The 13,990-nt window shown below is 41.3% G+C and overlaps 1 protein-coding gene across 3 annotated transcripts in view; it reads left to right on the top strand.

Annotated features, from left to right (window-relative positions):
* Positions 1–13,990, top strand: part of LOC126519159 (phospholipid-transporting ATPase ABCA3-like) — a 122,739-nt gene that overhangs the window by 30,713 nt on the left and 78,036 nt on the right. For all 3 annotated transcript variants that reach the window (XM_055065103.1, XM_055065102.1, XM_050168772.2), the window contains exons 9-11: positions 9,452–9,592; positions 10,560–10,683; positions 13,383–13,537. In XM_055065103.1, coding sequence (XP_054921078.1) covers positions 9,452–9,592; positions 10,560–10,683; positions 13,383–13,537 — 420 coding nt within the window. The remainder of the gene's footprint in view (positions 1–9,451; positions 9,593–10,559; positions 10,684–13,382; positions 13,538–13,990) is intronic.

The following is a 13,990-nucleotide window of genomic DNA, read 5'->3' as shown; positions in this document are numbered from 1 at the left end:
CGTAAACACGACACAACGTGCGTAAGCGGGGTATTAATGGCACTTGCACCTGTATGCTGCATCATCTGCTGCACACCTCCATTTCGGCACCACGTCAACACCGACAGTAGAGAGGGTGCAGCAAAATCATGGACAAGCCCTGTGCCTTTCATGCACCTTTTTGAAGTTGATGCTGTAGTTCAGAGGGTGCCATTGCTACACCACTGAGACGTATGGCGGGGTGAAACACCTTGTGAACTGATTCAGGGGGTGCTTGCGAATCGAACTTGCCTATAGTTCTTTGCTTCTTAGGGTATTCCACTATGCTGAATGCTCAACAATGCGCAATGACGCCCACCTCGCTACACGGAAGTAGCAGTGCTAGTGGAGCTCCAGACGTGGCCTGTGATATTGGGAAGTGCATGTGGGTGTGGCCTCCAACGTTTTCAGCTCCTGTGCACATTATCCAATCACAGAGGCCATGTGCTGAGGTTGGCTATGCTGTCAAGTGTCTACACTGCTATGCTGAGAGTGGCACTCTTGGTGTATTGGACACGAAAATTTTACGATGCTCGCACGAGTGAGTGGCTTGCACCTCTCATGCCCCTGCCGACTCCCAGTGTGCTGCAAAGAAACCTGCCTCATGCGTCTAGAGCAAACGTATTCTGTTTCTGGAGAGTTTGGCATATATGTAATACGTCCCCACAAGTTATAGCGAGCTTTAAATGCCTATGAATGTCGTTAAATTTCAGCGAGGGTTTGGTTACTTTATGAATTCGATATATCCACGTTTGCTATAACAAGGTTCGACTGTGCGATGTTGGTGTCATTCATCCACAGATGCTTAGTTTTGGAGGGAAAGTGCATTTGTCATCTGCTTTCGTTGGGAGTACATGTCCTAAGAGGTATTCTTCTGTTTCTGATTCGAATGTTATTCTGGCATGATAGTATGTTGGGTGAGCCTTACCCGCTCCAGTGGCCTGTTGCCTATGGTGTGCTATAGCCATTGACTGGCTATAGAATGCAAGGGCATGGGTTTAATTTCCCAATCTATTCATTGAAATTTGATGGGAAAGGATGAAAAAAAATGCTTGCATGCCAATTTTTGGGTGCAGGTTAAAGTACACCAGGTGGCCAGGATTAACCCAAAGCCCCTGTGTTACGGCACCTCTCATTACTCCTATGGGGCTTTCAGATGTTAAACCTAATCAGCAAATCACTCACTCAAAGCACTGTGAAGCTGTGCCAGGCATCGCACTGTTGAATATGAGGCCGTGGATATCAGCTGAAATCTTATACATTAAAATTAAAAGCGTCAGAAGCTGGTGTTTAGTCTTGTCTGTGTCCTTTATTGCACTCTCTTAATTTCACTAATACCATGAACCAAACAGCCCAGTGACAAGCCTTGTTATGCACTCTTGAGCAGGCAGAATGCAAGGATACTTACATACTCTTATTTTGGTGCCCTACAGGCTCAAGTGGTGAAACCCAAGTGGTTAAAACCAAGTCAAAATTATCTTTAGGCTTCTGCTATAGCCTTCCACATACTAATCTGCAGTGTAACCGTGGAATCTAAAACTACATAAAAGGTCTTATAAAAATATTCTGGCATGACCAGTGAGTCACAGTTGCTTAATAGCAGTTGTAGGTTTGTCACGCATGTTGAAGGTATCTATTGTTTTAATTTCTTGTGCTGTGCAGATAACTCATATCAAATTTGGGCTTACAAATTTTTTCAAGCAGCACTCCACTGTGTATTCCCAAAAATGCTAATTTATCAAAGCTGCAATGTACTCTAGGCACAGCAGCTACGTTTTAAACAAAATGTGTTTAACACCACAAATGTGGTTTTCAAACGATATCAGAACTCTTCATTTGACTTGTTCCTGAAGCTTATCACACACACGGAGACATTATGGTTGAGTTGGCCTGGCAAAGCTGTTAGTGAAAAGCACAGCAGAATTTCATTGCTGCATTACCATTCCGTACAGTTTCCTCAGACCAACCTTTTACGATCCTTTTTCTTTTTCAGTATACTTCCTCTCATGTTCATGTGATCATATGTTTCTGATATATAAAACGGTAAATTTTTATCCACCCGACAGATGCCAAAGCTACAGAGAAAACCCCTGTGTATTTCTCAGAAAGAAAGCTTTGGGTCGATGACAAATTTTTCTCTTATTTTTTCACTTTGTTGGCTTCCACAGAACTGATTTGCAGTGTTTCTGGTACTGTCAACGACCGATTTTTCGGACATGCCTGTTAAATTGATAATTAGGACGCCTTCGCGGCTCCGCCACGTACGCCTTAGAGCCAATTATCTCTGAAATTACATCTGAAATTACAAACGCTGAAACCGTTCGCCGTTCGACTTTTCAGACTTTTTGTTGTGATCGCAGGTCTGAAACAGCAGTAATGGAAGCCGCCACTGTCGCGATTTCGCTTATTTCGCAGCCACGAACCAGCGCTTTCACTTGCTGATCTGCTGGGAGCAGTAGCAGTCATTTTCTGGTATCGTTAGGCCTAGCTGCTTTGACGTTCGCTATGAAGTTTCTTGCTGTTCGGTGCCGTGGTTTTCATTGAAAGGATTCGCCGCTGTCGACAATGGCGCTGACTCCGCCTTCGTTATGCTCGCTGATGGCGTCAAAGCGCAGCAATCACGGCAAGAGTCTAAAAGATAGCATAATACTGGTTTCAGAAAGTAAGCTTCGCCGCAATACAGCGGTGTTACGCGGTCAAGTATACGCAGTGCATTGCGGCGAACCATCCCAAGTGTGCGAAGGGGCCACTGTTAGGAGACATAAAATGTGTTACACAAATTAAACCTGTCATTATTAACTAAATAATATAAATCACAACACACTCGCACCTGCCGTCTTCTGTCACAGTACGAGCACCTAGACACCTAGGTGTGCTAATAGGCCCTTAAAGCTATTTCGGACGTGGTTCGGCCAATTTGAGCCCTTGAGGAGAGTCAGAGGCATGCATTCGTTTTTTCGAACTACCTGATTTTTCGGACGACTTCGCTGTCCCTAGGGAGTCCGAAAAATAGGATTTTGACTATATATATATATATATATATATATATATATATATATACATATATTATTGCTGTGGTTTCAATGCAGCAGAGAGATCTATTTCACATGCATGATTGGGTGGTTTTGTGATTATACCTGGACATACGTACTGAAAAGGGTGCAAATTTATAGTATTGTTTGTTTTCATTTATTTAGAAATACCCCCGGGCTCCATGTAGGAGTATTATGTGACGGGGATCAGGTTTGACCCGATTGGCAGGGTTACCTCGGTTTTATGCCAGGATGTTTACCAACCGGGAATTCTCAGGTATTTTGAATAGTCTGGAAATACTCAGGGAATTTGTACTTTTGTCACGGAAAATTAGCTGTAATTTTATTGCAAGGGAATGAAGGGCGTGCTAATGCTGGCTTGAGTAACTGAGTGCAATCGTAACGAATCGTCTTTGACGCTATGTAGTCGGCTGGAGGAGTTGCCAGTGTACAGTCAACGACCGATTTTCTGGACATGCCCGATAATTCGGACGGCTTCGCGGCACCACCACTTGCCCCACAGGATCAATGCATAAGAACGTATGAAATTTCGGACGCAAGAACCCTTTGCCGTCCGATTTTCTGGACTTTTTGCCATGGCCGCAGGTCTAAAATGGCATTAATCAAAGCCACAACCGCCACCATGTTGATTATCTCGCCGCCTCGAACTGGCACTGTCGCACACACATCTGCTGCAGCCACAGCCACGGTACTGCTAGGCCTAGGTGTTTGCAGATTCGCTACTGGCGCTGACTCAGCTTTTGTAATTCTCGCCAATGGCTTCAAAGCTCGGAAAGCACGACACGTTGAATTATGCCGGTTTCCACAAGTAAGCTTCGCCTGAATACACCATTGTTACATGGTGAAGCATACGCATAGTATTATGGTGAAGCTTAAGGGGCAATTGTCACGGGAACCTATATGTATTCCTTAATTATACACGCATGCACTTGCCATCTCCTGTCCCAGTACAACCACCGATATGTCTAATCAGTTTACTTCAGATCTTTTTACGGATGTGCCTGTGGCGATTTCAGCCTTCAAGGGCCGTAAAAGACATGCATTCATTTTTTCGAAGTGCTCGATTTTTCAGGCGGATGTTTTTGCGGCCCCTGGGAAGTCTGAAAAATTGGACGCGGACTGTAAACTGACCAAGAGTGTGCTTCAAATGGTCCATGGGGCGAATACGTGGTGGAAGGAGGACAAGAACAGAAAGGACTGACGCATTGAGGAATGAACGGGAAAGCTAGTGTGCTGCCACTTATTTGAAGGAGCTTGAGCTCAAAAAACAGTATTGACTGACATCAAAATGCAGATGCCCCTCATTCAAACCAAAATAAACTCTTTAAAGCAGTGAAACGCAACACTGAGGTGTTGTGCATAGGGTGAGAGTATGTCAAAACAGTTGAGGTTGACTTTCCAGCTGTTGAGAGAGAATGTTTGGGCCTCATACCAATGAGTTTGCTTTTAGTTGATAGAAATGGCTCATATTCGAAAATATTTCCTTCTTTATGCTCTGTATGCATCTACTGTATTCGTAGTTGAATATGTTCGGCTTGATTTGCAATGGACTTTACTTTTTTTTTAATATTTTATTTGCTGTGCATTTTACTGATCCCTCCTTTCCGATTTCTTTTTGAGTAAAATAAGCACACCTCCTTACTATTCAAACTAAATTAAGCCGTTTTTTTATTTTTTAACTATTCTTACTAGAGAGTGACAGCACCGGATGACATTGTGTCAGCCCATTTTGACATAAATCAAAGTTCTGCGTCACTCAGGGAATTTTGCAAAGGCCACTGAGGGAAAACCTAGAAAACTCGGGGAATTTAGAAATATCCACTTTGCTGACACCCTCTATGCATGTTTCAGTATTGTATGCACTGCGAGTTCCTTTTCACATGTGGAGGTTGTGGTGTCACTTGGCATCGGCAGTCATCTGACGAGAAAGCGCAGATTAGGCAGATTTTTTTCGCCCACTTGGCAGAAATGTTTTGCGGGAAATGTCACTATTAGGTGTCATGTAGGGAAGTGTATTGCCTCCACTATGGGATGGAGGAGTTTGGCATCGGATGGCTAACTATAATATACACTTACCATGACAGGTATAGCAGAACGCATAGCAACAAAAGCAGAATGCCTTGCGGTGTAAAGTTGCGTGGTTCGGGTTTCAGTACTAGCTTTTTTTGGTGTCAGTGAGCAGTAGTTATTGACACAGCTTCATGGTGCAAATAGTCGGCACATGGTTGCTTCGACAAATTACTATCAGTACGTCGTTGGTCGTGACTGTACCTCAACAACATTATCTTTCACAGGTCACATTCCTTTTTTTTTTTTGAAAATGCATCCTCTCAGGGCCACATTTTCTTATGGCAGATTTAAATTCTTTGGAATGACTTAGAGAAAAAAAACACAAGCAAATATTTTCTTCTCTTGTTTTTTAGGTGACAATAAAGCATGAAAATTGGTTTTAGATGTGCAGTTTTATACATGGTTTATTGTTGAATACATGGATACACTAGCACAAAGAATCTTTATGAATGTAAATAAATTCCCACATCCTATTTTTATGTTTTAAATAAGTTTGATATTTTTATGTTTTAAATAAATTTGATGCACTAGATTCGTATGTTTTTAAACATGCTGTGTCATTTTCTACATTTATTATATGTTGCGCCGAGGGCATGATCCCAGCGAAAATGGCAGTGGGGAGACCTCCGAGCCACGTCCGAACCAATAACAAGGGGTAACTAGAATAGAAAATGAAGTGGATTGTTAGAGGATATGGCGAAAGCAAGGCATGCATGCTTATACTAAGCACCTGCAAGCAACCTCAGTGGGGTGCACCCGTTAGAAAAAACGAGTGATAAAAGTGCAGTAATCAATTGCTTGATTGCTATACGAGATTCTATCAGTTCTCGCATGTCCTGTAAAAAGTGACGCATGCACGGCAGTATTGTTGACTTGAGCGCCCGCTTAAAGTATTTGCGCACCTACAAGAAAGCCATGCAGGCAAGCATCATGCAGTAACGTTTTGAGTGCTAAGAAACGATACAAATAACTTCTTACGATAACCATAGCTTGAAACTAAATGCACAAGAATACCGATTATGAAGTGTACGAGCGAGAGCGTGTCGCAGTAAACTAGGTGAAGCGGGATTGCACCAAAACTACTGTGGAGGCAAGCACCACAGACAAAGGAAAAAACTAGTTTTTGTGGAAGCTGAAGGCTGGCAGCATCATCAGAATTTTTTCTAGAAGTCGTGGAAGGTTGCAGCACCTCCAGAAGGATGCTAGGTGACGCTTCATTTCAAAAAGGTGAATTTTATAAATAAATCAGTCGCCCCCTTACATATACAGCGGTGAGACTCAAAGGGTTAAATGACACTAGCTCTCACTGAACAATGTCTTTTGCAGATATATAGGCGTCAAACTTATCCGCTCACTCAGTGACACTTTCTTGTGTGCACATTCACTCACGTACACTTGCACGCCTGGAATGCCTGGAGTGCGAGTGTGCCAGCCTGTGTGACCAGATATGTATAATTGCCACATAACTGAATTGCCCATAGGCTAGTAACACTTTTTCATGGCATAGTATGTTAGGCATACATGTAACAGTAAGTAGCGTACAATAATCACAGCTGCATGGAAGGGTACTAAAAACAAGCACTAAACTCTCACTGTTTATTTACCAGCATGGGTCAATAATTATGTCGGGTGTAGATGAAACAGCGCTTGCACAAAACAAGGTTATCGCAACATAGGGGTCAACTAGTGTGCATCAAAAAAAGCTTTCTCTCTATTATAGAGGTTGATGGACAGATCACTGACGCAATGACTACCGCACTTCGATTTTAAGAATACTTTTGCTAATATCGGCTGTGCATTGTGTACTTCTACCAAGAATCTTTGTCGCCAAGTTGGATACCTCAAGTGCACGTGTTACAATTCTCAGCAAAATTTGTCTTTCGCTTCCTCTTTATATTCCTCTTTATATTCTAACATTCCGTCCCTTTCTCACTCAAAACTGCTATTATGAAAATGTACTCTCAGGCGATTCTAATTGCTTGTGTATATACAATAATAGTTGTCACTTGCCTGAAGTTTAGCATTCTGTGCCTACTTCTGCGGTTTAAATGCAAAACTTTCTAAATTGTGTTGTACGCTAAGTTTTGAGTTTCCTCACGTTCTTTTGTTAGCACAGGTATTTCCAGCCAACCTGAAGTAAGTATTTCACCATTGCCTGTGGCAGGCTATATATATATATATACTGGGTGTCCCAGCTAATTGGAACAAGATTTTAAAAATACCCAGGAGCTCTAGAGAAATCGTACTGACTGCATAGTAGCCGTAGTCATATGTACTTGTGGCCAGCATTTTTTTCATTGCGATGTATTACTTGACTAATTATTTTTAATTATTGCTTCAATCGCAAACGTATCAATTACAAAGTTGTAGGGCACCTTAAATAACCCCAGAATCAAGTGTTTATTTCGTGCTGAAGTGGTCCCGGTTGTTTTTTCCAAGAAGAACAATAGCCTGCAAAATACGAATTAGATGCGCACTTGCACGCCGCTACTCAAGTGCCTACAAGCAACCATTGAAAGATATACGGCTGCATTCTCTTATCGCCGCATCATACAAGGCTCCTCAACGCTTATCAACGTGTCAGCACTGTGTCCCCTTGGTGCCGCGACCATCGCATAGTGTGAAGCCCTGTATCGAGCTGCCGCCGCTAGATAAAGCTGTGTATCCATGGTTGTTCACTTCGGAGCGCTTGAGTAGCGGCGTGCAAGCGCCTATCTATTTCATATTTTAGATGTTTTGCGTGGTTTTGTTTTTTCTTCGAAAAACGAACGAGGCAAAGCTGAGCACTACACAAATGCTTGATTCGGAAGTTATTTGAGGGGCCCAACAACTTTGTAACAGATATGTTTGTGATTCAAGCAATAATGAAGAAGTTCACTAATTAAAAGTAATTAATTAAGTAATACTTCGTGATGAAAAATATACTGGCCATAAGTACATACGACTACGGCTACTATGCAGTCGGTACGATTTCTCTAGAGCGCTTGGGTATCTTTAAAATCTTGGTCCAAGTGAGCCGGGACACCCTGTATGTACATATATACATGTATGCATATACATGTATGTATATTTATTTTTAGCGTGTGAGTATCTCTCGGCTTTAAGCAGATGTAGATCCGAGAATTGTACATCCTCTCCTTTTGTTCAGTTTGCTGTGGAGAGAATAAGTTTGCACACCAGGCCCAGCACTTTGTTCTTGCTTACACTTACTAATACTGGCAAAAAGGAACAGTACGGCACTGTTGTTGCTCTTCTCCAGTGCTAGTGTCACCAACTTTCAACTAATTTGCAAAGTCAAGTTGAATGTGCAGTAGATCCATGTACATATGCGCCAACAAGCTGTGTATGTACTGGACACCTTCTTGTATATACTACATATATATGTGTGTGTTGTCTTGTTGATGACTCATGCATATTGCAGTTTCTGTTTGAGTATTAGCCAATAAATTGATCAGTTATCGGAAAGAGTGCAACCAAACAAGGATGAAGAAGCAAACATATTCATCAAAGCAAACTCTGACGGCTAGCTGTATCTTTACTGTTTAGTTGACTTGTTTCAGCTTACCTTAAAAATGAACCAACTAGTTCTTATCAGTATTCTTATCAACAATTCTTATCAATAAGAAAAGGCTTTCTGTGTATGAATTACTGGCTTTCAAATACCAATACACATATGAGCTACAACAGTGTTAGCACCATCTAGTGACGTCAAGTTCAGGCACAGTGCACAAAACTATTACCGTTGAACATCACTACGTTGAACATGTGTATATTTATTATTAAATGTAATGAAGTAAATCTAAAAGGTTTCTAGGTGATATTATCATGTCAGGAATATATTCTAATTAGAAATATTGCATTTTATGGAGGCATTTTTGTCGGAGGTGACTTATTTATAATGGGTTATCACTGTATTGAAGTGACAGGCTACGCTCTACTTAGCCACTGGTGAAAAAGGCATTGGCAAAAATATAGTCATGAGTGTATAGTTATTGTTATTTTCCTTTCAATGGGAATATTATGAGACAAAACATTATTTTGGATGCTTTGTGGTTGAATAAACTGCCACAAGATGTCACTACTAGCTCTGTTGCTGCCATCCGTTTCTCTGGCGTTCCAGCATTCCATAAACTGCAATATGTATGCCAACAGACTAAAAAACTAATATCGATTACTAACTTTGTCATACAGTCATTTGATGAGTCGTTCAGTCAACAATCTTTTAAACACACAAAATCTTTGTGTTACTTAGGGCAGTGTAACTTGCATGTCGAATCAGAGTCTCTCACTGTTTACTCGGTGCTTTTTAGAAATCCTATTGGTACTCATCGGTGGAACACGACAGTGAGCAGGAAGGCGTCACTGATCAGGAAGTAAACAATGCCGACGGCGTCTTCGAGCCTCCACCGTCAGATGCACAGACCACCATTGCACTCTCTCACGTGACCAAGGTGAGCAGGGCCAGTGCGTGCGCCAAAACCTCAGTCAGGTCACAAAACCATTAAGCGAAGAAAGCTATAGCAACATACTAACGGTGCAGGTGAGACATGAGGATACAGTAAATAATACAACTTGTGCTCACTCAAATGTCATCCTACACGCTGCAGTATCTATGGCGCTGTGCTGATGAGCAGGAAATTGGGGGTTCCATTCTCGGCAGTGGCGGCCACTTTCTGATGAATGTACAGTGTAGAAGTGCTTGTGTACCATGCTTTGGGTGCACATTAAAAATCCTCAAGTTTTTTTATTTTTTGATGTTGTTGGTGATCAAAGTTAATCCGGAGCCGTCCACTACGGCATCCCTTATAGCCCTCTGTACAGCTTCAAAACGTTAAACACAAGAATGTAATTGTAATATTATAGTTCAGGCGTATGTTACACAAACCCAGGTGGCCAAGTCGAACTGCAGCTCTCAACTACGATTTCACTCATAGCCCATGTGTTTGTTGATTTAAGGCATTCAGTTCTGTCAAAAATCAATCAGCTAATCTATGTCTTACAGAGTAATTTAAATAAGATCAGCATTTTTATGCAAGTGCTGTTACAACACCAATTTACAATCCTCATATGAGGCTTCCACGTGGACTTCACATAAGATTTGTTGTCCTCTTCTGAGCTGTCTCGAGGGCCAATCATTACACTTTTGTAAATTGTTGACAGTGCAAATTAGTAGACATTAATGCCAAAGCAATCTTTTGCACTGACATCAGAATGCAACACTTTGCAACTGACTGTATTTTCAGTTCGCAAAAGGTTATATATTACAGCAAGTCAGGGTCACAACCAACTAGCCCAGTTGTTTCACAAAGTTATCATGTTTTCATGATCAGTTATCTTGATATATTCCATTTCAGTATAGCTGAGTTATATCTGTATTTGCCTTATTGCTTCATCAAGTTCTTTTTCATCACTTCACAGAAATTTAGAGGCACCAACAAGAAGGCTGTTGACAACCTGTCTCTACAAATTTTCCACGGCCAGCTTACTGTCCTCCTGGGGCACAACGGTGCTGGCAAGACAACCACCATGAACATGATCACAGGTTAGGTTCAAGAGAGGACAGTTTGCATCAATGTTTGTTTTAATATGCTACCAATGTCAAGGGGGCAGAAGCATATGGGGCAGAAACTTGGAGGTTAACAAAGAAGCTCAAGAACAAGTTAACGACTGCTCAAGTAGCGATGGAACAAAAAATGCTAGGCGTAACGTTATGAGACAGGACAAAACTGGTGTCAGTCAGAGAGCAAATGGAGATAGCTGGTATTCTAGTTGAAATTAAGAGAAAAACATTGAGCAGGGCAGGCCACGTAAGTGCATACGGCAGATAACTGGTGCGTCATTAGAGTTAGGACCATTAGAGCTGCAGAATGGGTGCCAAGGAAAGGGAAGCGCACTTGTCAAGGATGGCAGAAAATTAGGTGGGGTGATGAAACTAGGAAATTTGCAGGTGCAAGATGCAATCAGGTAGCTAAAGACAGGTGTAATTAGAGGTCACCGGGAGAGATCTTCATCCTGCAGTGGACATAAAAAATATAGGCTGCTGCTGATGATGAATGTCACAGGCTCACAGATGGGGTCGTATGCATACGCTGTTAGGGGCCAAAACTGTAGAACTTGTCTCTCAATTTCTGGCTTGTGTGCTTAGACTACGTAGAATGTAAACTTTCTCAGAAGAGTTGGATTGGGTAAACTTTTGGTGGCACTGGTGCTTTTTAACTCTTAATTGCCGTGCCTGAGTGAGCTCACCTGAATTTTGTGTGCGCCGCCCACCGTGTCCCACTAAACCCATGTCACAATTCTATTCACGCGCCCTTTCTTACACGAGAAATTGTATGAATGTAGAACCCCCTAGTACTTGTCGTACCATCTATAGAGAAGTTGGATGAACTGATATTGCATGGTAGTCATTATTATGTGACAGATGTCATGATGAAGCTTATCTTTCCTACGTGTGTCAGTATTGCTCAACCATCTCCGAGTTTGCAGTCTCTTGTTTTTTGACATGGTGGATCGGTGCTATAAGTACCTGCAGTCTTGGAATGATAAAGAAATTCAAGAGGTGTTTATGAACTGTCTGATTATGAAATCTCTAATATGGACTATGCCATGTGTACGAGGGATGATGAAAGTGACAAAGAGGCCAAAATCAGTAATTAGTATGATTATTAACCTTGTTTGAATATTCAGATCAAGATATTGCAAAGATGTTCACTGATACATCACCAATAAGATACCATCTGCCTCTGAAGGTTGCTACTGTGTCGTTTAGACAAAAATTGAATGTAATGCACTTTGGGAAAGCCTCCATCACACAGCAGGCGGAAATTCATAAACTTCCGGATTGCACAGGATCTAAACTAGCAGGCATACGCCTGTCTTTCTCTAAGAATATTACTGAAGACATAGGATACTGGTTCTTACTTTTCAAGTGCATTAATGTATCGACATATGTGCATAAATGTGTAACTGTTTGCAAACCATAGAAATAAGTAGTCATCTCATGCAAGCAAAGAAGCCAAAAGGCCACAAATGAAAGAGTGTTTCCCTCTTCTTTCTTTTGGTCTACCCCTTGCCTCCCATGATGACTTGCCTACACGTGTCAGTCTGTGTAGTTTCTGAACTTGCTGCATGAGTGACCCTATGTTGTCATTTTTTGGAGTTTTTATTATACACACATGATAAGGTTTACGCACTTGTAATAGTCTAACCTCATTATGCAAAGCTGCATGCGACCTGAAAATGTCTTTGTTATATCTTATATTGGTTATGTAAACACATATTACTTAGTTGCATGCTAATATTGGTGATAGAAAATTTTGGGTTTACTTTGGAATATCTGGTGATTTGTTATATCTAGGTCCATTATATCAAGGTTAGATTGTATTCCAGTGTTAGTAATTTATTTTTAGACAATATTACCAGGTGGTGGCCCAAAACACTTCGTTTTCAGTGATAAGTTGAGAAGTGATCATGATGATGAAGATTTGCTTAAAACTTTGCCTTCTCTTAATGTTTTATGTTCTTAGATTTCTTTATTATTTTTTAAACCATAGCTTTAAATCACCTCCTGCTTTAGTGAGTCAATGGTAAGAATGTGATGAAAGGAAAACAACCGCCGCTTTTTTAAGAGTATCAGATCTCAAGACTGTGCATTGCCTGAAACATCAGCTTCAATGAACCTGGATGGCTAGCTAATAAGCTCTTCGCTACGTCTTTAAAAGTAGCAACAAATGAATGTGTGCATATCCCCCTTCAAATAAAATGAGAGCAAGGCATTGAACCCGAGCCAATGTTTCTTCAGTAAAGTTGGTGGCCATTTACACCACTAAAGAAGTCATAAAGACTTCAAAAAAGCTAAGTTATCAATAAGCTGACTTAAAACTCACCAAGTTGCCAATACTGCTGTAGTTGATTTGCTCATGGCTATAAATGTCTGCCTGTTATCACTATTATAAAGTGGTATGCAGTTGGCTGAGTCATGTAATAGTACAGTGGGCATATAAACAGTGGTATATGGGAGTAACATTGGGTTACTAAAGGAAGGAAACCACAGTCAAGTGTGGCAATGGATCAGATTCTGTGATGGGATAAGGAAATTCGTGAGCGTAAAATAGAGTCGATGACACAAGACAGGGGCTTCTGAAGATAACTGGTAAAGAAGCATTGGCTGCCATCACAGCTGTTGCTGATCACCAGAATAATGATATGTCAGAAAATGTTTTTATTTGCCATTCATTTCAGGACTGTTCCCACCCACTCGCGGTCAAGTGCACATCAATGGCTACAACATTCAGACACAGACCAAGAAGGCACGGGAAAGCTTTGGCCTCTGTCCACAGCACAATGTCCTTTTTGATGAGCTGACGGTCGAGGAGCACCTTTACTTCTTCTACAGTGTGAGTAGTGTTGGCACGATGATTTACACTTCTAATCTTTTTACTTTTGTCATGCTATCAGCATCCTTGCTCTGCTGTTGCAAGAGACCTGCTTTGGTGGCAGGCATTTCTTGTGTTAGATAGTGTCAGCACTTTAGCAATTGCTGAGAAGTCAAATGCATGGGTCTGCCTGAAGGTGCTGTTCTGCTTCACTCCACTGTCTACAGACCTAGGGTGCTGCTCTTCTTATATGGCTAATTTAGCTTCGTAGCTTATTATTTAGCTAAATTTACCTTACATTATTCTGTTACTGTAGACCTCGGATATATCGAACTCAAAGGGGATTGCTAAATAGTTCAATACACCAATAAATTCAAATATAAAATTGGCTCAACTCAAGCTTAGCAGAAAACTTTGCACATCTTGGACGACCTCCTAAGATCATAAAAAGTAGTAATTTACAGATTTCTTTTT

Source organism: Dermacentor andersoni, chromosome 10 (assembly GCF_023375885.2).
Source record: "Dermacentor andersoni chromosome 10, qqDerAnde1_hic_scaffold, whole genome shotgun sequence".
Lineage (NCBI taxonomy): Eukaryota > Metazoa > Arthropoda > Arachnida > Ixodida > Ixodidae > Dermacentor > Dermacentor andersoni.
The sequence above is the reverse complement of the archived record's forward strand: the minus strand, read 5'-3'. Positions and strand labels throughout refer to the sequence as shown.